At 57.7% G+C, this 25,468-nt stretch overlaps 1 protein-coding gene across 1 annotated transcript in view; it reads right to left on the minus strand.

Moving 5' to 3' along the window:
* CENPI (centromere protein I) overlaps window positions 1-25,468 on the minus strand; it is a gene marked incomplete at its 5' end in the record, with an annotated part of 160,637 nt that overhangs the window by 21,641 nt on the left and 113,528 nt on the right. Inside the window, one exon of the mRNA XM_075324907.1 lies at window positions 156-288. Coding sequence (XP_075181022.1) covers window positions 156-288 — 133 coding nt within the window. The remainder of the gene's footprint in view (window positions 1-155; window positions 289-25,468) is intronic.

Below are 25,468 nucleotides of genomic sequence, written 5' to 3' on the forward strand. Positions count from 1 at the left end.
CGATGCGAATGTATACTAAAATAATCAAACCCCCCGCTTCTTTTTGTACTTGGTAGCAGAGGTGCATCATGTGCTAATGAATTTGATATGTCTTTATTACAGAAGGTTTCCAGACATAACATTCAGCATTACTCACAACACAGGAGTCGTCTTACCAATGTATAGAAGTCCATGATGACGTGTAGAAGAAGGGGCCTATTATGTGACAGGAGCCCCAGAGTGCACAAGCAACCTGCGAACTGGATCAACGAATTCGCAGCCGTCATCAAGTCGGATTCGGCTTCACTCCTGTTTCCAAACAGAAAGTCAGACGTTGCTTAGATTTTATGCATAATATGGTTATCTAGCTAAAATATATATATATAACTTTGCATTCTAAACTTTATTATTTATAGATCCAGGATTTAGGAAATTCCCATATGAAATTACAGTAAAAATGTAGATAGAAAAAAGAAATTGAGAGTCCTCAGTGGTTGGTGCTTTTTTTTTTTTTAATCAGATAATTTTTTATTTTTCACCAGGTATACAAAACATGTGTTATATTTTCAGCAATAACGAGCAGAACTATAAACGTTCCCTCCCCAACATCCCCTTCCCTTCCCCGTACATATTACCCATATCAATATCAAAGATCTTACATTTTAACCCTTCAATAGCATATATTGGAATGTATAGAACTAAGGGGCACTTTGCACACTACGACATCGCAGGTGCGATGTCGGTGGGGTCAAATTGAAAGTGAAGCACATCCGGCGTCGCAGGCGATATCGTGTGTAAAGCCTTGTTGATACGATTAACAAGCGCAAAAGCGTCGAAATTGTATCATCGGTGTAGCGTCGGTCATTTCCATAATTTGGAAATGACCGATGTTACGATGTTGTTCCTCGTTCCTGCGGCCACACACATTGCTGTGTGTGAAGCCGCAAGAGCAAGGAACATCTCCTACCTGCGTCCCGGCTGCAATGAGGAAGGAAGAAGGTGGGCGGATGTTTACGTCCCGCTCATCTCCGCCCCTCCGCTGCTATTGGCCGCCTGCCGTCGCAGTGACGCCGCACGACCCGCCCCCTTAATAAGGAGGCTGTTTGCCGGCCAGAGCGATGTCGCAGTTCAGGTGAGTGCATGTGAAGCTGACGTAGCGATAATGTTCGCTACAGCAGCTATCACAAGATATCGCAGCAGCGACGGGGGCGGGGACTATCGCGCTCGGCATCGCAGCATCGGCTTGCGATGTCACAGCGTGCAAAGTGCCCCTAACTATCTCTGCCCAAAATCTCCCAACTCTAATATTTATCCATATTGCAACCACGGATTCCACAATCTATCAAAAAGTGCAAGTTGTTTCCTTTTCCCATATATGCTTCTCTCCATTCGAACAATATGATTAACATATACGATAAATTCCCCTCTAGTCGGTGGTCCTCTGCATCCAGTGTTTGGCCATTACTTTCCTTGCCGCATACACCAGTCTGGCTATCACTATTTTAAAATGTATGTCTACTCTAATTTCTTCCACGTAACCTAGAAGACATACCAGGGGTTGTTTGGGAAGTTTACATCTATAAGCTCCTTCTATTCTATTAAGAACAGTTATCCAAAAGGGTGCCAACCTGGGGCACATCCACACCGTGTGGAAAATGCCGGCACCTTCTCCATTACATCTAGGACAGTCGGAGTTACTCCTCAATCCCATCTTACACATAATTAGCGGGGATCTATATGCCCTATGCACCACGTAGAGGTGGGATAATCTTGCTGGTTCACTCATTGATAATTTCGGTATGTATTCCAAAACACCATCCCATACCTCATCAGTGATCCCGTCTATCTCTGCCTCCCATTTAGTCCTAGTGTTTACAGGGTGATCAAGCAAATATGTATGCAGTAGATCCCTATATATAGTAGATATGATTCCTCTTGTGGGTCCACTACTACACACATATTTCAGTACTAGGTCTGCCTGTACCAGCAATGATTGCTTAACCCCCGGAGCCACCACTGCATGCGCCAACCGTTTATATTGGTACCACCCAAGTGGGGATATCCCACACTCATCCTGTATTTGTGTAAACGATTTCAGACGTCCCTGGCTAAGAATTTGCCCCATATACCATGTACCTTTACGTGCCCATTCCTTAATTTTGCCTATCTTGTATATCTCAGAGCAGTTTTCATTGTCCCACAACGGAGAGAATTCAGTTATTGCTGTAATCCCACTTATTTGCTTGATCTTCCTCCAGATTCTATCAGGCTAAGTGTGGGGCTCGTTTTTCCTATTCTCCCAAATGATCCGTCCTCCAGTCCGAACACTAATGGCTTCCGATGCAGAACATGCCCTAACAGTCTGGATGTTGGGTCTACCACCCCTGAATCTGCCCATCCCCTGAAATGTTGCCTCTGAGCTGCCAGATAATATATTCCCGGATTTGGTAGTGCTAGCCCCCCTCATCCTTCGGTCTCTGTAGCGTCTCGAGTTTAAGCCTGGCTTGTTTGTTCTTCCATATTAGAGCACGGAACATGGAATCAATCTCCTTAAAGTGACTCTGAGGGATCCAAACAGGGGAATTGTGCAACACAGAGTATCTTCTACATAAGCACCATTTTAATAAGATTAATCCGTCCTATTACTGATAAATAAAGCTTATTCCAAGCAGTTATCTTACTTCGCAGTTGCTTCAGGAACGGGACTAGATTAATAGGTGGTTGGTGCTTTTTAATGGCTGACTGACTGACAAGGCGATGATCATAGCAAGCTTTACACACTTCTTAATACTCTGCCATCAAAAGGACTTTCCGAGGACGTTTTTGCATATTTACGTGACATATTTATCTTCAAAATGAAATCAGTTACCGTATTGTTTGTCTTATAAGACGCAGTGTATTATAAGACGCACCCCAAATACAGAGAGAAAAAAGGTAGAGGGTCCATCTTATACTCCGGTGATGTCTTACTGGAGGGGGGCGGCAGCGGTGGTGCTGGAGTAGGATGATGCTGTAGGCGCTGCGGTGGGCTTTGTTCTACCTGCGGTGGAGCTGTGTTGGCTGCAGGGACCGTAGCGGGTGTCCCAGATGCGCAGATGAGATCTAGGCTTGTCATTGACCTCACCTCCGGGCAAAATTTTCCATAACTCCACTGCTGGGATATCAATGGGCCCGGAGGCAGCGCATGCGCAGATGAAATCTTGAGCCAAGAGTTCCATCTGCGCACGCGCCGACTCCAGGTGCCATTATTTGAAGCTCGCACCGCCGACAGAGCATCTGGGACACCCGCCGCACTGCGCTGCTCCATGCACCAAGCACAGCCCCCACGGCAGCCAGCACAGCCCCCACGGCAGCCAGCACAGCCCCCACCGCAGCCAGCACAGCCCCCATCGCAGCCACCACAGCCCCCATCGCAGCCACCACAGCCCCCATCGCAGCCACCACAGCCCCCACCGCAGCCAGCACAACCCCCACCGCAGCCAGCACAGTCCCCACCGCAGCCAGCACCGCCCCCATCGCAGCCACCACAGCCCCCATCGCAGCCACCACAGCCCCCACCGCAGCCAGCACAGCCCCAACCGCAGCCAGCACAGCCCCCACCGTAGCCAGCACAGCTCCCACCGCAGCCAGCACAGCCCCCACCGCAGCCAGCACAGCCCCCACCGCAGCCAGCACAGCCCCCACCGCAGCCAGCATAGCCCCCATCGCAGCCAGCACAGCCCCAACCGCAGCCAGCAGAGCCCCCACCGCAGCCAGCACAGATCCCCCCGCAGCCAGCACAGGCCCCACCGCAGCCAGTACAACACCCATTCTTCACCTCCCGATAAGCTACATTTGGATTATAAGACACACCCCTCATTTTCCTCCCAAATTTTTGGGAAGAAAGTGAATCTTGTAATCAGAAAACTACGCTAATTTCAAAAAAAGAGTCTCATCACCTTAACTACTTAAAGGGGTTGTCCTGTACTTTTATATTGATGGCCTGTCCTTAGAATACGTCATAAATATCAGATCGGTGGGGGTGTGACACCCGGCACCCTCATCGATCACAAGTGGCTAAGATTTGGAGCTGCAGAGCACAACTCCATCAATAGTATAATAGCCAAAGCCCGGTACTGCTCATCCAACCCCTATTCGAATGAAGGAGAGTGGATTTGCAGTACCCCACTCTGCCGGTCACTGTATAGTGGATGGAGCTGTGTTGTTCCGCTCTTCACCGGCACCAGAATTAGCTGATCAGTGAGATGTCACAATCCGTCAGGGGAAGGAAAGCCAATACATAATGGATGCACACACTAAGAAATAGTGACATACATAAATATTAAACTACAATACTTTATTGATAGCAAAGCAAACATACTAAAATAACACTAAAACTGCCCCCCCCCCCCCAAATAAATAAAAAAAATATGCAAAGCTCTGAATGGATAGTTGTAACCTCTAATGAAATGCAGAATTGCAATACACAATGCAGAAGATCACACTATAGAAACTCTGTGTAGTGAAAGATATACATGAGTAATTGTCTGACTCTTCCCTGTAAGGACCAAAAACACAAACAATAAACACAGAATTACAATTGGTGCCCATAGCATCCATGGTGCACGCATGGATAAGGTAAGGGCTCTACAACATCACAATGGGAGCCCTATATAATGCTCATACAAACATGAACACTTAACAGAGCCAGTTGGAATGTATGATGCATAAATGGGGGAGATATACCATATTTTTCCTTTTATAAGACGCACTGGATTATAAAACACACCTCAAATGTGGAGGAGGAAAATAGGAAAAAAAAATATTAATGTTAAAATGAGGGTCCGTCTTATAATCCTAGTGTGTCTTATAATATCTCACCAGGGGGAGGCAGCGGTGGTGGAGCGGCTCAGGAGGGTCAAAGGACGCAGGGTCGGCGATGCTGCGGGCTCAGAGGAGGGGTGTCGCGGCTCAGGAGGGTCAGTGGACGGAGGGCCAGTGATACTGCGGGCTCAGGGGTGGTTCGGTGGCAGGCACCACTGATCTGCCAGTGGACTGCGGGCTCCATTGAATTGCCTGCGATTGAAGAGATTGACTCCAAGAAAACGGCCACAGAGGCGGCACGTGCGCAGATAGGACTCCGTAGCCATTTTCTTGGAGTCTATCGCATCAATCTCCAAGGCCATTTTCTTGAAGTCAACCGAGGGCAATTCAATGGAGCCCGCAGCCTGTTGTCAGATCAATGGCACCGCCACCTCTCCATCCTGTGACCCTTCTGAGGCACTCCACTGCAGTGACATTTTTAGAAATGTCCGATCTATGAAAATATGAAATCAATTAATCTGATCGGTAAATAGAAGAATGACAAAAAAAAATTCCTCCTGCTGCCAAAATTACGTTTTTGGTTGTCTCAAATTTTGTGCAAAATGCAATAAGAGGCAATCAAAATGTAGCGTCTGCGCAAAAATAGTACCATTAAAGACGTCAGCTCGAGACGCCACTCTTCTGGGACAAACCTCTGATTTTTTTTTTTTAACCCCTTAGATAAAAGTACACCTATACAAGTTAGGTGTCTACAAATTCGTACTGACCTGAGGCATCACACTGACATATCAGTTTCACCATATAGTGAACACGGTGAATAAAATACCCCCAAAACCATTGTGCAATCGAACTTTTTTTTGCAATTTTTCTTCCCTTGTTTTTTTCTTGTAGTTTTCCAGTACACTATACGGTAAAACATATTGTTTCATTTAAAAGTACAACTCATCCTGCAAAAAACAAGCCCTCATATGGCAAGATTGACGGAAAAGTAAAAAAAAAGTTACAGCTTTCGGAAGAAGGGGAGCAAAAAAAACCAAATAAACGAAAAAAATCGCCCGGGGTGAAGGGATTAAACAGCCCATTTAAGAGATCTCTTCTATGGAGAGAAGCCCGGTCACTAAAGCTGATGTACTGAATGCATCAGAATAATACTGACGCACAGATTGCAGAATGGCCACTTTCCACATATGTATCACTCATGAAATAGACAAAAAAAAGAGGAGTAACAATGGCAATCAAATACACTGCGGCCTTCCAGCTCATCCGCGGCACTTGAGACAGTCAGGGTTGGTACGTCAGTCTGATGTGCAGCATAAACTATAAAGGCCTACACCACTGTCTCCGTATACCCCCCAAACCCAAACTCATTTGTCAAAGACTCTATGACCATAATAACCGATGTACAAAAAAAAAAAACCCCAAAAAAAACGTGCCCTCCTGGTGTGTGGGGACATTAAAATCACTCCATGTCCCAACAATGGACTATGTGGATTTGTCAAACACAAGGACAAGTCCCGATCACTGTCCAATCAGAAGAGCTGTATGACGTGTGGCGGGTCCTGCACGCCTCTGAGCGGGATTACACCTTCGGCTAAGTTCACACATCCTGTGTTTTCAATCCGTCAGGTCCGTCAGCAACGGATCAGTCATTTTCAAGATGTCAACTGATGCAACTGATGTGTTTTTCACAGGATTCCTTTCACAGGAATCCTGTGAAAAAACGAATCAGTTGCGTCCGTTACATCCGCTGTGCGTCCGTTTTTTGACGGATCAGTCATGATCCGTCTGTGTTTGGGACAGCCCAGTGGGCGTGCCAAGCATGCTGGGCATGCTCAGTAGAGCATGACGGAATCCTGCGCTGGATTCCGTTGTAAGACGGATTACGACGGAATCCAGCACCATAGACATGCATTACAAGCTTGACGGATGGCGACGGATTCCTGCGCGGCGCGTTAATTTTGACGGCCCGAAAAACGTTACATTCTGCGTTGCTCCCCGCTCGGCGGTCAGTCAAAAACGACGGACCGCGACGCAGCGGATGCAACGCAGGGTCATCAGTCGCAATCCGTCACTAATAGAAGTCTATGGGGAAATACAGGATTCCTGCAAAATATTTTGCAGGATTCCGTAATTCCTCAAGGCTACGGATTGTGACTGATGCAAAACACAGGATGTGTGAACTTAGCCTTCTATTCGCGCTCACACAAAGGAAATTCAAGAATCGATTCAATAATTGTAGATAAATGGCTGTTACAGGATATCCAGAAAGCCACGATAGGCACTATCACGTGGTCGGTCCACGCCTTTGTCTCATGTCACGTTACAGAGGGGTATAACTACCCGATATATGGAGAGTAAGAATTACCTGATCTCTTCTCATATTATTAGAGCCCAACTATAGCAGACATTAAATCTCACAATTAACAGCACACCTGATGTATCCCCATCAACAGTATGGTGCACACACAAGGCCTATATCTAGGGGAAACCCATCCAAATAGCCCCCCGAAATAAAAAAGCCAGATTATCGCAAATAGAGGAAATCAAGTGGAACATAGTCTCATTAGAGGACACACACACAAGCAGAGTCCCACAAATACAACTCTCCAAAAACTGCAAAACCTAAGGCATGAGCTCTACCACCTGCTCCAACACAAGTACGAGCACAACCTACGGAAGAGTCAGCCACATACTACTGGCAGGGAAGCAGGGCAGGTAAAATACTGGCCAATAGCGAAAGCCAAAATGACTAAAGAAAAGACTACCTCATATAAGAAACGATAAAATATATAACCCCAAAGAGATCGCCAGCACATTTGCAAACTATTATTCCTCCCTTTACAACCTCCAGGAAGACAACTCAACGCCACAACCTAACGCCCAATTAATACACCAATTCTTAGAGAGCATAAACCTGCCCCAAATACCAGAAGACAATTTACTGTATTATTCATTTTATAAGACGCACAGGATTAGAAGACCCACCCCAAACTTAGAAATGAATAAGGTTTAAAAAAAAAAAACAAAACAAAAACCGGAGGGGGGGCAGCAGCAGTGGTGGAGCGGGGTCCCAGGAGGCAGGGGCGGTGCTGGAGAAGGGCGATGCTGCAGGCACTGCGGTGGAGGCTGTGCTACCTGCGGGCGCCGTGCTGGCTTTGTGGAGCAGGGCAGTGCGGCGGGTGTCACAGATGCTCTGTTGGAGGTGCGAGCTTCAAAGAAATCTCGGCTCAATAACAAGCCCAGATCTCATCTACCTATGCGCCACCTCCGGGCGCCATTTTCCTTAAGTTCACTGCTGGGAGATCTAGATGAGATCTGCTCCATCTGCGCACATGCCGACTCCGGGCGTCATTATTTGAAGCTTGCACCTGGACAGAGCATCTCACCAGCTGCACCTCCCTGCTCCACACAGCCCCCACTGCAGCCAGCACAGCCCCCACCACCGACAGAACATCTCACCCGCCACACCGCCCTGCTCCACACAGCCCCCACTGCAGCCAGCACAGCCCCCACCGCCGACAGAGCATCTCACCAGCTGCACCTCCCTGCTCCACACAGCCCCCACTGCAGCCAGCACAGCCCCCACCACCGACAGAGCATCTCACCCACCACACCGCCCTGCTCCACACAGCCCCCACTGCAGCCAGCACAGCCCCCACCATCGACAGAGCATCTCACCCGCTGCACATCCCTGCTCCACACAGCCCCCACTGCAGCCAGCACAGCCCCCACCACCGACAGAACATCTCACCCGCCACACCGCCCTGCTCCACACAGCCCCCACTGCAGCCAGCACAGCCCCCACCGCCGACAGAGCATCTCACCAGCTGCACCTCCCTGCTCCACACAGCCCCCACTGCAGCCAGCACAGCCCCCACCACCGACAGAGCATCTCACCCACCACACCGCCCTGCTCCACACAGCCCCCACTGCAGCCAGCACAGCCCCCACCGCCGACAGAGCATCTCACCCGCCACACCGCCCTGCTCCACACAGCCCCCACTGCAGCCAGCACAGCCCCCACCGCCGACAGAGCATCTCACCAGCTGCACCTCCCTGCTCCACACAGCCCCCACTGCAGCCAGCACAGCCCCCACCACCGACAGAGCATCTCACCCGCCACACCGCCCTGCTCCACACAGCCCCCACTGCAGCCAGCACAGCCCCCACCGCCGACAGAGCATCTCACCCGCCACACCGCCCTGCTCCACACAGCCCCCACTGCAGCCAGCACAGCCCCCACCGCCGACAGAGCATCTCACCAGCTGCACCTCCCTGCTCCACACAGCCCCCACTGCAGCCAGCACAGCCCCCACCACCGATAGAGCATCTCACCAGCCGCACCTCCCTGCTCCACAGAGCCCCCACTGCAGCCAGCACAGCCCCCACCACCGATAGAGCATCTCACCAGCCGCACCTCCCTGCTCCACACAGCCCCCACTGCAGCCAGCACAGCCCCCACCACCGACAGAGCATCTCACCCGCCACACCGCCCTGCTCCACACAGCCCCCACTGCAGCCAGCACAGCCCCCACCGCCGACAGAGCATCTCACCAGCTGCACCTCCCTGCTCCACACAGCCCCCACTGCAGCCAGCACAGCCCCCACCACCGACAGAGCATCTCACCCGCCACACCGCCCTGCTCCACACAGCCCCCACTGCAGCCAGCACAGCCCCCACCACCAATAGAGCATCTCACCCGCCGCACCGCCATGCTCCACACAGTCCCCACTGCAGCCAGCACAGCCCCCACCACCGACAGAGCATCTCACCAGCTGCACCTCCCTGCTCCACACAGCCCCCACTGCAGCCAGCACAGCCCCCACCACCGACAGAGCATCTCACCCGCCACACCGCCCTGCTCCACAGAGCCCCCACTGCAGCCAGCACAGCCCCCACCACCGATAGAGCATCTCACCAGCCGCACCTCCCTGCTCCACACAGCCCCCACTGCAGCCAGCACAGCCCCCACCACCGACAGAGCATCTCACCCGCCACACCGCCCTGCTCCACAGAGCCCCCACTGCAGCCAGCACAGCCCCCACCACCGACAGAGCATCTCACCCGCCACACCGCCCTGCTCCACACAGCCCCCACTGCAGCCAGCACAGCCCCCACCGCCGACAGAGCATCTCACCAGCTGCACCTCCCTGCTCCACACAGCCCCCACTGCAGCCAGCACAGCCCCCACCACCGCCACCGACAGAGCATCTCACCCGCCACACCGCCCTGCTCCACACAGCCCCCACTGCAGCCAGCACAGCCCCCACCACCAATAGAGCATCTCACCCGCCGCACCGCCATGCTCCACACAGCCCCCACTGCAGCCAGCACAGCCCCCACCACCGACAGAGCATCTCACCAGCTGCACCTCCCTGCTCCACACAGCCCCCACCGCAGCCAGCACAGCCCCCACCACCGACAGAGCATCTCACCTGCCACACCACCCTGCTCCACACAGCCCCCACCGCCGACAGAGCATCTCACCTGCCACACAGCGCCCTGCTCCACACAGCCCCCACTGCAGCCAGCACAGCCCCCACCACCGACAGAGCATCTCACCCGCCACACCGCCCTGCTCCACACAGCCCCCACTGCAGCCAGCACAGCCCCCACCACCGACAGAGCATCTCACCCGCCACACCGCCCTGCTCCACAGAGCCCCCACTGCAGCCAGCACAGCCCCCACCACCGATAGAGCATCTCACCAGCCGCACCTCCCTGCTCCACACAGCCCCCACTGCAGCCAGCACAGCCCCCACCACCGACAGAGCATCTCACCCGCCACACCGCCCTGCTCCACACAGCCCCCACTGCAGCCAGCACAGCCCCCACCGCCGACAGAGCATCTCACCAGCTGCACCTCCCTGCTCCACACAGCCCCCACTGCAGCCAGCACAGCCCCCACCACCGACAGAGCATCTCACCCGCCACACCGCCCTGCTCCACACAGCCCCCACTGCAGCCAGCACAGCCCCCACCACCAATAGAGCATCTCACCCGCCGCACCGCCATGCTCCACACAGTCCCCACTGCAGCCAGCACAGCCCCCACCACCGACAGAGCATCTCACCAGCTGCACCTCCCTGCTCCACACAGCCCCCACTGCAGCCAGCACAGCCCCCACCACCGACAGAGCATCTCACCCGCCACACCGCCCTGCTCCACAGAGCCCCCACTGCAGCCAGCACAGCCCCCACCACCGATAGAGCATCTCACCAGCCGCACCTCCCTGCTCCACACAGCCCCCACTGCAGCCAGCACAGCCCCCACCACCGACAGAGCATCTCACCCGCCACACCGCCCTGCTCCACAGAGCCCCCACTGCAGCCAGCACAGCCCCCACCACCGACAGAGCATCTCACCCGCCACACCGCCCTGCTCCACACAGCCCCCACTGCAGCCAGCACAGCCCCCACCGCCGACAGAGCATCTCACCAGCTGCACCTCCCTGCTCCACACAGCCCCCACTGCAGCCAGCACAGCCCCCACCACCGCCACCGACAGAGCATCTCACCCGCCACACCGCCCTGCTCCACACAGCCCCCACTGCAGCCAGCACAGCCCCCACCACCAATAGAGCATCTCACCCGCCGCACCGCCATGCTCCACACAGCCCCCACTGCAGCCAGCACAGCCCCCACCACCGACAGAGCATCTCACCAGCTGCACCTCCCTGCTCCACACAGCCCCCACCGCAGCCAGCACAGCCCCCACCACCGACAGAGCATCTCACCTGCCACACCACCCTGCTCCACACAGCCCCCACCGCCGACAGAGCATCTCACCTGCCACACAGCGCCCTGCTCCACACAGCCCCCACTGCAGCCAGCACAGCCCCCACCACCGACAGAGCATCTCACCCGCCACACCGCCCTGCTCCACACAGCCCCCACTGCAGCCAGCACAGCCCCCACCACCGACAGAGCATCTCACCCGCCACACCGCCCTGCTCCACACAGCCCCCACTGCAGCCAGCACAGCCCCCACCGCTGACAGAGCATCTCACCTGCCACACAGCACCCTGCTCCACACAGGCCCCACTGCAGCCAGAACAGCCCCCACCACCGACAGAGCATCTCACCAGCTGCACCTCCCTGCTCCACACAGCCCCCACTGCAGCCAGCACAGCCCCCACCACAGACAGAGCATCTCACCAGCTGCACCTCCCTGCTCCACACAGCCCCCACTGCAGCCAGCACAGCCCCCACCACAGACAGAGCATCTCACCTACCACACCTCCCTGCTCCACACAGCCCCCACTGCAGCCAGCACAGCCCCCACCGCCGACAGAGCATCTCATCAGCTGCATCTCCCTGCTCCACACAGCCCCCACTGCAGCCAGCACAGCCCCCACCGCCGACAGAGCATCTCACCAGCTGCATCTCCCTGCTCCACACAGCCCCCACTAGAGCCAGCACAGCCCCCACCGCCGACAGAGCATCTCACCAGCTGCACCTCCCTGCTCCACACAGCCCCCACTGCAGCCAGCACAGCCCCCACCACCGACAGAGCATCTCACCCGCCACACCGCCCTGCTCCACACAGCCCCCACTGCAGCCAGCACAGCCCCCACCACCGACAGAGCATCTCACCCGCCGCACCTCCCTGCTCCACACAGAACCCACTGCAGCCAGCACAGCCCCCACCGCCGACAGAGCATCTCACCAGCTGCACCTCCCTGCTCCACACAGCCCCCACTGCAGCCAGCACAGCCCCCACCACCGACAGAGCATCTCACCAGCCGCACCTCCCTGCTCCACACAGCCCCCACTGCAGCCAGCACAGCCCCCACCACCGACAGAGCATCTCACCCGCCACACCGCCCTGCTCCACACAGCCCCCACTGCAGCCAGCACAGCCCCCACCGCCGACAGAGCATCTCACCAGCTGCACCTCCCTGCTCCACACAGCCCCCACTGCAGCCAGCACAGCCCCCACCACCGACAGAGCATCTCACCCGCCACACCGCCCTGCTCCACACAGCCCCCACTGCAGCCAGCACAGCCCCCACCACCAATAGAGCATCTCACCCGCCGCACCGCCATGCTCCACACAGCCCCCACTGCAGCCAGCACAGCCCCCACCACCGACAGAGCATCTCACCAGCTGCACCTCCCTGCTCCACACAGCCCCCACTGCAGCCAGCACAGCCCCCACCACCGACAGAGCATCTCACCCGCCACACCGCCCTGCTCCACAGAGCCCCCACTGCAGCCAGCACAGCCCCCACCACCGATAGAGCATCTCACCAGCCGCACCTCCCTGCTCCACACAGCCCCCACTGCAGCCAGCACAGCCCCCACCGCCGACAGAGCATCTCACCCGCCACACCTCCCTGCTCCACAGAGCCCCCACTGCAGCCAGCACAGCCCCCACCACCGATAGAGCATCTCACCAGCCGCACCTCCCTGCTCCACACAGCCCCCACTGCAGCCAGCACAGCCCCCACCACCGACAGAGCATCTCACCCGCCACACCGCCCTGCTCCACACAGCCCCCACTGCAGCCAGTACAGCCCCCACCGCCGACAGAGCATCTCACCAGCTGCACCTCCCTGCTCCACACAGCCCCCACTGCAGCCAGCACAGCCCCCACCACCGCCACCGACAGAGCATCTCACCCGCCACACCGCCCTGCTCCACACAGCCCCCACTGCAGCCAGCACAGCCCCCACCACCAATAGAGCATCTCACCCGCCGCACCGCCATGCTCCACACAGCCCCCACTGCAGCCAGCACAGCCCCCACCACCGACAGAGCATCTCACCAGCTGCACCTCCCTGCTCCACACAGCCCCCACCGCAGCCAGCACAGCCCCCACCACCGACAGAGCATCTCACCTGCCACACCACCCTGCTCCACACAGCCCCCACCGCCGACAGAGCATCTCACCTGCCACACAGCGCCCTGCTCCACACAGCCCCCACTGCAGCCAGCACAGCCCCCACCACCGACAGAGCATCTCACCCGCCACACCGCCCTGCTCCACACAGCCCCCACTGCAGCCAGCACAGCCCCCACCACCGACAGAGCATCTCACCCGCCACACCGCCCTGCTCCACACAGCCCCCACTGCAGCCAGCACAGCCCCCACCGCTGACAGAGCATCTCACCTGCCACACAGCACCCTGCTCCACACAGGCCCCACTGCAGCCAGAACAGCCCCCACCACCGACAGAGCATCTCACCAGCTGCACCTCCCTGCTCCACAGAGCCCCCACTGCAGCCAGCACAGCCCCCACCACCGATAGAGCATCTCACCAGCCGCACCTCCCTGCTCCACACAGCCCCCACTGCAGCCAGCACAGCCCCCACCACCGACAGAGCATCTCACCCGCCACACCGCCCTGCTCCACACAGCCCCCACTGCAGCCAGTACAGCCCCCACCGCCGACAGAGCATCTCACCAGCTGCACCTCCCTGCTCCACACAGCCCCCACTGCAGCCAGCACAGCCCCCACCACCGCCACCGACAGAGCATCTCACCCGCCACACCGCCCTGCTCCACACAGCCCCCACTGCAGCCAGCACAGCCCCCACCACCAATAGAGCATCTCACCCGCCGCACCGCCATGCTCCACACAGCCCCCACTGCAGCCAGCACAGCCCCCACCACCGACAGAGCATCTCACCAGCTGCACCTCCCTGCTCCACACAGCCCCCACCGCAGCCAGCACAGCCCCCACCACCGACAGAGCATCTCACCTGCCACACCACCCTGCTCCACACAGCCCCCACCGCCGACAGAGCATCTCACCTGCCACACAGCGCCCTGCTCCACACAGCCCCCACTGCAGCCAGCACAGCCCCCACCACCGACAGAGCATCTCACCCGCCACACCGCCCTGCTCCACACAGCCCCCACTGCAGCCAGCACAGCCCCCACCACCGACAGAGCATCTCACCCGCCACACCGCCCTGCTCCACACAGCCCCCACTGCAGCCAGCACAGCCCCCACCGCTGACAGAGCATCTCACCTGCCACACAGCACCCTGCTCCACACAGGCCCCACTGCAGCCAGAACAGCCCCCACCACCGACAGAGCATCTCACCAGCTGCACCTCCCTGCTCCACACAGCCCCCACTGCAGCCAGCACAGCCCCCACCACAGACAGAGCATCTCACCAGCTGCACCTCCCTGCTCCACACAGCCCCCACTGCAGCCAGCACAGCCCCCACCACAGACAGAGCATCTCACCTACCACACCTCCCTGCTCCACACAGCCCCCACTGCAGCCAGCACAGCCCCCACCGCCGACAGAGCATCTCATCAGCTGCATCTCCCTGCTCCACACAGCCCCCACTGCAGCCAGCACAGCCCCCACCGCCGACAGAGCATCTCACCAGCTGCATCTCCCTGCTCCACACAGCCCCCACTGCAGCCAGCACAGCCCCCACCGCCGACAGAGCATCTCACCAGCTGCACCTCCCTGCTCCACACAGCCCCCACTGCAGCCAGCACAGCCCCCACCACCGACAGAGCATCTCACCCGCCACACCGCCCTGCTCCACACAGCCCCCACTGCAGCCAGCACAGCCCCCACCACCGACAGAGCATCTCACCCGCCGCACCTCCCTGCTCCACACAGAACCCACTGCAGCCAGCACAGCCCCCACCGCCGACAGAGCATCTCACCAGCTGCACCTCCCTGCTCCACACAGCCCCCACTGCAGCCAGCACAGCCCCCACCACCGACAGAGCATCTCACCAGCTGCACCTCCCTGCTCCACACAGCCCCCACTGCAGCCAGCACAGCCCCCACCACCGACAGAGCATCTCACCCGCCGCACCTCCCTGCTCCACACAGAACCCACTGCAGCCAGCACAGAACCCACCGCCGACAGAGCATCTCACCAGCTGCACCTCCCTGCTCCACACAGCCCCCACTGCAGCCAGCACAGCCCCCACCACCGACAGAGCATCTCACCTGCCACACCGCCCTGATCCACACAGCCCCCACTGCAGCCAGCACAGCCCCCACCGCCGACAGAGCATCTCACCAGCTGCACCTCCCTGCTCCACACAGCCCCCACTGCAGGAAGCACAGCCCCCACCACCGACAGAGCATCTCACCAGCTGCACCTCCCTGCTCCACACAGCCCCCACCACCGACAGAGCATCTCATCAGCTGCATCTCCCTGCTCCACACAGCCCCCACTAGAGCCAGCACAGCCCCCACCACCGACAGAGCATCTCACCAGCTGCACCTCCCTGCTCCACACAGCCCCCACTGCAGCCAGCACAGCCCCCACCGCCGACAGAGCATCTCACCAGCTGCACCTCCCTGCTCCACACAGCCCCCACTGCAGCCAGCACAGCCCCCACCACCGACAGAGCATCTCACCAGCTGCACCTCCCTGCTCCACACAGCCCCCACTGCAGCCAGCACAGCCCCCACCACCGACAGAGCATCTCACCTGCCACACCGCCCTGCTCCACACAGCCCCCACTGCAGCCAGCACAGCCCCCACCGCCGACAGAGCATCTCACCAGCTGCACCTCCCTGCTCCACACAGCCCCCAATGCAGCCAGCACAGCCCCCACCACCGACAGAGCATCTCACCAGCTGCACCTCCCTGCTCCACACAGCCCCCACTGCAGCCAGCACAGCCCCCACCGCCGACAGAGCATCTCACCAGCTGCACCTCCCTGCTCCACACAGCCCCCACTGCAGCCAGCACAGCCCCCACCACCGACAGAGCATCTCACCCGCCACACCGCCCTGCTCCACACAGCCCCCACTGCAGCCAGCACAGCCCCCACCGCTGACAGAGCATCTCACCTGCCACACAGCACCCTGCTCCACACAGGCCCCACTGCAGCCAGAACAGCCCCCACCACCGACAGAGCATCTCACCAGCTGCACCTCCCTGCTCCACACAGCCCCCACTGCAGCCAGCACAGCCCCCACCACAGACAGAGCATCTCACCAGCTGCACCTCCCTGCTCCACACAGCCCCCACTGCAGCCAGCACAGCCCCCACCACAGACAGAGCATCTCACCTACCACACCTCCCTGCTCCACACAGCCCCCACTGCAGCCAGCACAGCCCCCACCGCCGACAGAGCATCTCATCAGCTGCATCTCCCTGCTCCACACAGCCCCCACTGCAGCCAGCACAGCCCCCACCGCCGACAGAGCATCTCACCAGCTGCATCTCCCTGCTCCACACAGCCCCCACTAGAGCCAGCACAGCCCCCACCGCCGACAGAGCATCTCACCAGCTGCACCTCCCTGCTCCACACAGCCCCCACTGCAGCCAGCACAGCCCCCACCACCGACAGAGCATCTCACCCGCCACACCGCCCTGCTCCACACAGCCCCCACTGCAGCCAGCACAGCCCCCACCACCAATAGAGCATCTCACCCGCCGCACCGCCATGCTCCACACAGCCCCCACTGCAGCCAGCACAGCCCCCACCACCGACAGAGCATCTCACCAGCTGCACCTCCCTGCTCCACACAGCCCCCACTGCAGCCAGCACAGCCCCCACCACCGACAGAGCATCTCACCCGCCACACCGCCCTGCTCCACAGAGTCCCCACTGCAGCCAGCACAGCCCCCACCACCGATAGAGCATCTCACCAGCCGCACCTCCCTGCTCCACACAGCCCCCACTGCAGCCAGCACAGCCCCCACCGCCGACAGAGCATCTCACCCGCCACACCTCCCTGCTCCACAGAGCCCCCACTGCAGCCAGCACAGCCCCCACCACCGATAGAGCATCTCACCAGCCGCACCTCCCTGCTCCACACAGCCCCCACTGCAGCCAGCACAGCCCCCACCACCGACAGAGCATCTCACCCGCCACACCGCCCTGCTCCACACAGCCCCCACTGCAGCCAGTACAGCCCCCACCGCCGACAGAGCATCTCACCAGCTGCACCTCCCTGCTCCACACAGCCCCCACTGCAGCCAGCACAGCCCCCACCACCGCCACCGACAGAGCATCTCACCCGCCACACCGCCCTGCTCCACACAGCCCCCACTGCAGCCAGCACAGCCCCCACCACCAATAGAGCATCTCACCCGCCGCACCGCCATGCTCCACACAGCCCCCACTGCAGCCAGCACAGCCCCCACCACCGACAGAGCATCTCACCAGCTGCACCTCCCTGCTCCACACAGCCCCCACCGCAGCCAGCACAGCCCCCACCACCGACAGAGCATCTCACCTGCCACACCACCCTGCTCCACACAGCCCCCACCGCCGACAGAGCATCTCACCTGCCACACAGCGCCCTGCTCCACACAGCCCCCACTGCAGCCAGCACAGCCCCCACCACCGACAGAGCATCTCACCCGCCACACCGCCCTGCTCCACACAGCCCCCACTGCAGCCAGCACAGCCCCCACCACCGACAGAGCTTCTCACCCGCCACACCGCCCTGCTCCACACAGCCCCCACTGCAGCCAGCACAGCCCCCACCGCTGACAGAGCATCTCACCTGCCACACAGCACCCTGCTCCACACAGGCCCCACTGCAGCCAGAACAGCCCCCACCACCGACAGAGCATCTCACCAGCTGCACCTCCCTGCTCCACAGAGCCCCCACTGCAGCCAGCACAGCCCCCACCACCGATAGAGCATCTCACCAGCCGCACCTCCCTGCTCCACACAGCCCCCACTGCAGCCAGCACAGCCCCCACCACCGACAGAGCATCTCACCCGCCACACCGCCCTGCTCCACACAGCCCCCACTGCAGCCAGTACAGCCCCCACCGCCGACAGAGCATCTCACCAGCTGCACCTCCCTGCTCCACACAGCCCCCACTGCAGCCAGCACAGCCCCCACCACCGCCACCGACAGAGCATCTCACCCGCCACACCGCCCTGCTCCACACAGCCCCCACTGCAGCCAGCACAGCCCCCACCACCAATAGAGCATCTCACCCGCCGCACCGCCATGCTCCACACAGCCCCCACTGCAGCCAGCACAGCCCCCACCACCGACAGAGCATCTCACCAGCTGCACCTCCCTGCTCCACACAGCCCCCACCGCAGCCAGCACAGCCCCCACCACCGACAGACCATCTCACCTGCCACACCACCCTGCTCCACACAGCCCCCACCGCCGACAGAGCATCTCACCTGCCACACAGCGCCCTGCTCCACACAGCTCCCACTGCAGCCAGCACAGCCCCCACCACCGACAGAGCATCTCACCCGCCACACCGCCCTGCTCCACACAGCCCCCACTGCAGCCAGCACAGCCCCCACCACCGACAGAGCATCTCACCCGCCACACCGCCCTGCTCCACACAGCCCCCACTGCAGCCAGCACAGCCCCCACCGCTGACAGAGCATCTCACCTGCCACACAGCACCCTGCTCCACACAGGCCCCACTGCAGCCAGAACAGCCCCCACCACCGACAGAGCATCTCACCAGCTGCACCTCCCTGCTCCACACAGCCCCCACTGCAGCCAGCACAGCCCCCACCACAGACAGAGCATCTCACCAGCTGCACCTCCCTGCTCCACACAGCCCCCACTGCAGCCAGCACAGCCCCCACCACAGACAGAGCATCTCACCTACCACACCTCCCTGCTCCACACAGCCCCCACTGCAGCCAGCACAGCCCCCACCGCCGACAGAGCATCTCATCAGCTGCATCTCCCTGCTCCACACAGCCCCCACTGCAGCCAGCACAGCCCCCACCGCCGACAGAGCATCTCACCAGCTGCATCTCCCTGCTCCACACAGCCCCCACTAGAGCCAGCACAGCCCCCACCGCCGACAGAGCATCTCACCAGCTGCACCTCCCTGCTCCACACAGCCCCCACTGCAGCCAGCACAGCCCCCACCACCGACAGAGCATCTCACCCGCCACACCGCCCTGCTCCACACAGCCCCCACTGCAGCCAGCACAGCCCCCACCACCGACAGAGCATCTCACCCGCCGCACCTCCCTGCTCCACACAGAACCCACTGCAGCCAGCACAGCCCCCACCGCCGACAGAGCATCTCACCAGCTGCACCTCCCTGCTCCACACAGCCCCCACTGCAGCCAGCACAGCCCCCACCACCGACAGAGCATCTCACCAGCTGCACCTCCCTGCTCCACACAGCCCCCACTGCAGCCAGCACAGCCCCCACCACCGACAGAGCATCTCACCCGCCGCACCTCCCTGCTCCACACAGAACCCACTGCAGCCAGCACAGAACCCACCGCCGACAGAGCATCTCACCAGCTGCACCTCCCTGCTCCACACAGCCCCCACTGCAGCCAGCACAGCCCCCACCACCGACAGAGCATCTCACCTGCCACACCGCCCTGATCCACACAGCCCCCACTGCAGCCAGCACAGCCCCCACCGCCGACAGAGCATCTCACCAGCTGCACCTCCCTGCTCCACACAGCCCCCACTGCAGGAAGCACAGCCCCCACCACCGACAGAGCATCTCACCAGCTGCACCTCCCTGCTCCACACAGCCCCCACCACCGACAGAGCATCTCATCAGCTGCATCTCCCTGCTCCACACAGCCCCCACTAGAGCCAGCACAGCCCCCACCACCGACAGAGCATCTCACCAGCTGCACCTCCCTGCTCCACACAGCCCCCACTGCAGCCAGCACAGCCCCCACCGCCGACAGAGCATCTCACCAGCTGCACCTCCCTGCTCCACACAGCCCCCACTGCAGCCAGCACAGCCCCCACCACCGACAGAGCATCTCACCAGCTGCACCTCCCTGCTCCACACAGCCCCCACTGCAGCCAGCACAGCCCCCACCACCGACAGAGCATCTCACCTGCCACACCGCCCTGCTCCACACAGCCCCCACTGCAGCCAGCACAGCCCCCACCGCCGACAGAGCATCTCACCAGCTGCACCTCCCTGCTCCACACAGCCCCCAATGCAGCCAGCACAGCCCCCACCACCGACAGAGCATCTCACCAGCTGCACCTCCCTGCTCCACACAGCCCCCACTGCAGCCAGCACAGCCCCCACCGCCGACAGAGCATCTCACCAGCTGCACCTCCCTGCTCCACACAGCCCCCACTGCAGCCAGCACAGCCCCCACCACCGATAGAGCATCTCACCAGCTGCACCTCCCTGCTCCACACAGCCCCCACTGCAGCCAGCACAGCCCCCACCACCGACAGAGCATCTCACCCGCCACACCTCCCTGCTCCACACAGAACCCACTGCAGCCAGCACAGAACCCACCGCCGACAGAGCATCTCACCAGCTGCACCTCCCTGCTCCACACAGCCCCCACTGCAGCCAGCACAGCCCCCACCACCGACAGAGCATCTCACCAGCTGCACCTCCCTGCTCCACACAGCCCCCACCGCCGACAGAGCATCTCACCAGCTGCACCTCCCTGCTCCACACAGCCCCCACTGCAGCCAGCACAGCCCCCACCACCGACAGAGCATCTCACCAGCTGCACCTCCCTGCTCCACACAGCCCCCACTGCAGCCAGCACAGCCCCCACCACCGACAGAGCATCTCACCCGCCACACCGCCCTGCTCCACACAGCCCCCACTGCAGCCAGCACAGCCCCCACCACCGACAGAGCATCTCACCCGCCGCACCTCCCTGCTCCACACAGCCCCCACTGCAGCCAGCACAGCCCCCACCACCAATAGAGCATCTCACCCGCCGCACCGCCATGCTCCACACAGCCCCCACTGCAGCCAGCACAGCCCCCACCACCGACAGAACATCTCACCCGCCACACCGCCCTGCTCCACACAGCCCCCACTGCAGCCAGCACAGCCCCCACCAACGACAGAGCATCTCACCCGCCGCACCTCCCTGCTCCACACAGCCCCCACCGCAGCCAGCACAGTGCACATTCTCCACCTCCCGGTAAGCTGCATTCGCATTATAATATGCACCTCTCATTGTCCTCCCAAATTTTTGAGTCTCTAAGAAAAAAGATGAAAACAAATCTGCTGCGCATGAGACAACACAACATGTCCTGCCTAGGAAGAATTGCATTCGTTAAAATGTTCAATCTTCCCCAAGTATTATATCTATTCAGCAATCAATCTACTTTTTGCATTCCCCATGAAAATGCTCAAAGAAATACAATCCATTATATTGCAGTATATCTGGCAAGAGAAACAACAGAGAGTCAGAGCAGACATTTTATATATCCCTATGAGAAAAGGAGGACAGGGATGCCCCTCAGTGGTCAGATACTACAGAGCAGCCATATCCGAGCAGACACGGCTCATGTGGAATAATAGCGATGATATACACTGGATAGCGATTGAAAGATACTTACCGTATTTTCCAGATTACTAGACACACTTTCACCCCCAAAACTGGTGGTAAAATGGGGGTGCGTCTTATAATCCGGATATGGCTATCGGAGCGGCGGTGGTGGAGCGGGGGTCACAGGAGGTAGGGCCAGCGACACTGAGGGCTCAGAGGAGAGGGTGTCACTGTACTGGAGCCGCTCAGGAGGGTCACAGGACGGAGGGTCGGTGATGCGGCGGGTGCCATTGATCTGACAGCAGGCTCCACTGAATCACCCGCTGTTGACGCAATGAACTTAAAAAAAAAATGGCCGCAGAGGCTGCGCGTGCGAAGTGTGACGCAATGGACTTGAAGAAAATGGCTGCGAAGTCCAATCTGCGCACACGCCGCCTCCATTTTTCTTGAAGTCAATCTCGTGGACTGCGGGTGATTAAATGGAGCTCGCAGTTCGCCGGTAGATCAATGGCGCCTGCCGCTGCCACACCCCCGAGCCCGCAGTATCGCCGACCCTCCATCCACTGACCCTTCTGAGCCGCGACACCCCCTCCTCTGAGCCCACAGCATCGCCGATCATGCATCCTGTGACCCTCCTGAGCCGCTTTACCACCGCCTTTCCCCCCTGGTGAGCTATTATAAGACACACTAGGATTATAAGACAAACCGCCATTTTACAATTAATATTTTTTTCCTATATTCCTGCTCTACATTTGGGGTGCATCTTATAATCTAGGGTATCTTATAAAACGAAAATATAGTTAATCAGAACCCCAATTATGGCATCTTTCTTTTATATACGCAGCCTATCCAACCCTAATAGAAAGCGGTGTGTCTCGCCAACGGTGGATACTGCTCTGGGGGTGTACTGACTAATAAGCTGAGCTCTATAAAGGTGGTGCTCTCTAAGGCCCCTGTGGAGACTTTGGAGCAGTGCACCCCAGACCTCCAAATCCAGAACTGGAGACCCCTGGGGATCACAATGACGGAGACCTGTATAAGGGAGAGACACTTTCTCCTTTCACTGCACTTCAATGACCACCGCGATCTCACCTCAAGTCTCGCGGGCGGCCCATGACGTCACCGCTAGTCGCAGCTTCTGGCCGCTCGAGAGACTTGAGGTGATATCACTGTGGACATGGAAGTCAGTGACGAGTGATGTCGACACAAGTTCAGCTGACTTCATCACAGCAGGTAATGAACTTTGCTAACCTCCTGACCGCAGCGCTCGTCATCCCCGCAGCGGCTCACATTGCTGTGAGCCTCTGCAGGGCTGGTTGGGGAGTCGGATACAGTCTGCAGGGGCACTGATAGACGGAAGTCACACAGAAGTGCTTCTATGTGGCTTCCGGGGATTTTGCGGACCCATTGACTTGTATTGTGTCACGGTCCGCATTTTCGGAATAGAATAGGACATGTTCCATAATAACAGAACGGACATACAGACAACCGCGTGCATCTAACATTGATGACCTATGCTAAGGATAGGCCATCAAGATAAAAGTATCGGACAACCCCTTTAACAACTCATCCATTTTGCTCCTTTACTACACAACATTTTCTTTTTTCCCCACCATTAAATTCTAGGAGCCATAATATCTTTATTTTATCGTTACAGAGATGTACAAGATGAGCTAGGGAGAAAAAAAACAACAATAAAAACGGCGCCTCAAAGCAAAATATCTTCAAGATGGGTTTGTATACCAAGTGAGTACCAACCAACCACAGAGCCGCTCTCCTGAGGAGGTTGACATATTAGATCATTCACGCATAATATTAAAGGGAACCTGTCACCAGATTTGTCCCCTATAAGCTGCAGCCACCACTAGTGGGCTCTTATATACAGCAATCTAGAATACTGTATATACAGTTAGGTCCAGAAATATTTGGACAGTGACACAATTTTCGCGAGTTGGGCTCTGCATGCCACCACATTGGATTTGAAATGAAACCTCTACAACAGAATTCAAGTGCAGATTGTAACGTTTAATTTGAAGGTTTGAACAAAAATATCTGATAGAAATTGTAGGAATTGTACACATTTCTTTACAAACACTCCACATTTTAGGAGGTCAAAAGTAATTGGACAAATAAACCAAACCCAAACAAAATATTTTTATTTTCAATATTTTGTTGCGAATCCTTTGGAGGCAATCACTGCCTTAAGTCTGGAACCCATGGACATCACCAAACGCTGGGTTTCCTCCTTCTTAATGCTTTGCCAGACCTTTACAGCCGCAGCCTTCAGGTCTTGCTTGTTTGTGGGTCTTTCCGTCTTAAGTCTGGATTTGAGCAAGTGAAATGCATGCTCAATTGGGTTAAGATCTGGTGATTGACTTGGCCATTGCAGAATGTTCCACTTTTTGCACTCATGAACTCCTGGGTAGCTTTGGCTGTATGCTTGGGGTCATTGTCCATCTGTACTATGAAGCGCCGTCCGATCAACTTTGCGGCATTTGGCTGAATCTGGGCTGAAAGTATTTCCCGGTACACTTCAGAATTCCTCCGGCTACTCTTGTCTGCTGTTATGTCATCAATAAACACAAGTGACCCAGTGCCATTGAAAGCCATGCATGCCCATGCCATCACGTTGCCTCCACCATGTTTTACAGAGGATGTGGTGTGCCTTGGATCATGTGCCGTTCCCTTTCTTCTCCAAACTTTTTTCTTCCCATCATTCTGGTACAGGTTGATCTTAGTCTCATCTGTCCATAGAATACTTTTCCAGAACTGAGCTGGCTTCATGAGGTGTTTTTCAGCAAATTTAACTCTGGCCTGTCTATTTTTGGAATTGATGAATGGTTTGCATCTAGATGTGAACCCTTTGTATTTACTTTCATGGAGTCTTCTCTTTACTGTTGACTTAGAGACAGATACACCTACTTCACTGAGAGTGTTCTGGACTTCAGTTGATGTTGTGAACGGGTTCTTCTTCACTAAAGAAAGTATGCGGCGATCATCCACCACTGTTGTCATCCGTGGACGCCCAGGCCTTTTTGAGTTCCCAAGCTCACCAGTCAATTCCTTTTTTCTCAGAATGTACCCGACTGTTGATTTTGCTACTCCAAGCATGTCTGCTATCTCTCTGATGGATTTTTTGATTTTTTTTCAGCCTCAGGATGTTCTGCTTCACCTGAATTGAGAGTTCCTTAGACCGCATGTTGTCTGGTCACAGCAACAGCTTCCAAATGCAAAACCACACACCTGTAATCAACCCCAGACCTTTTAACTACTTCATTGATTACAGGTTAACGAGGGAGACACCTTCAGAGTAAATTGCAGCCCTTAGAGTGCCTTGTCCAATTACTTTTGGTCCCTTTAAAAAGAGGAGGCTATGCATTACAGAGCTATGATTCCTAAACCCTTTCTCCGATTTGGATGTGAAAACTCTCATATTGCAGCTGGGAGTGTGCACTTTCAGCCCATATTATATATATAATTGTATTTCTGAACATGTTTTTGTAAAC

The sequence above is a fragment of the Anomaloglossus baeobatrachus genome, chromosome 9 (assembly GCF_048569485.1).
Source record: "Anomaloglossus baeobatrachus isolate aAnoBae1 chromosome 9, aAnoBae1.hap1, whole genome shotgun sequence".
In the NCBI taxonomy this organism is placed as follows: Eukaryota; Metazoa; Chordata; class Amphibia; order Anura; family Aromobatidae; genus Anomaloglossus; species Anomaloglossus baeobatrachus.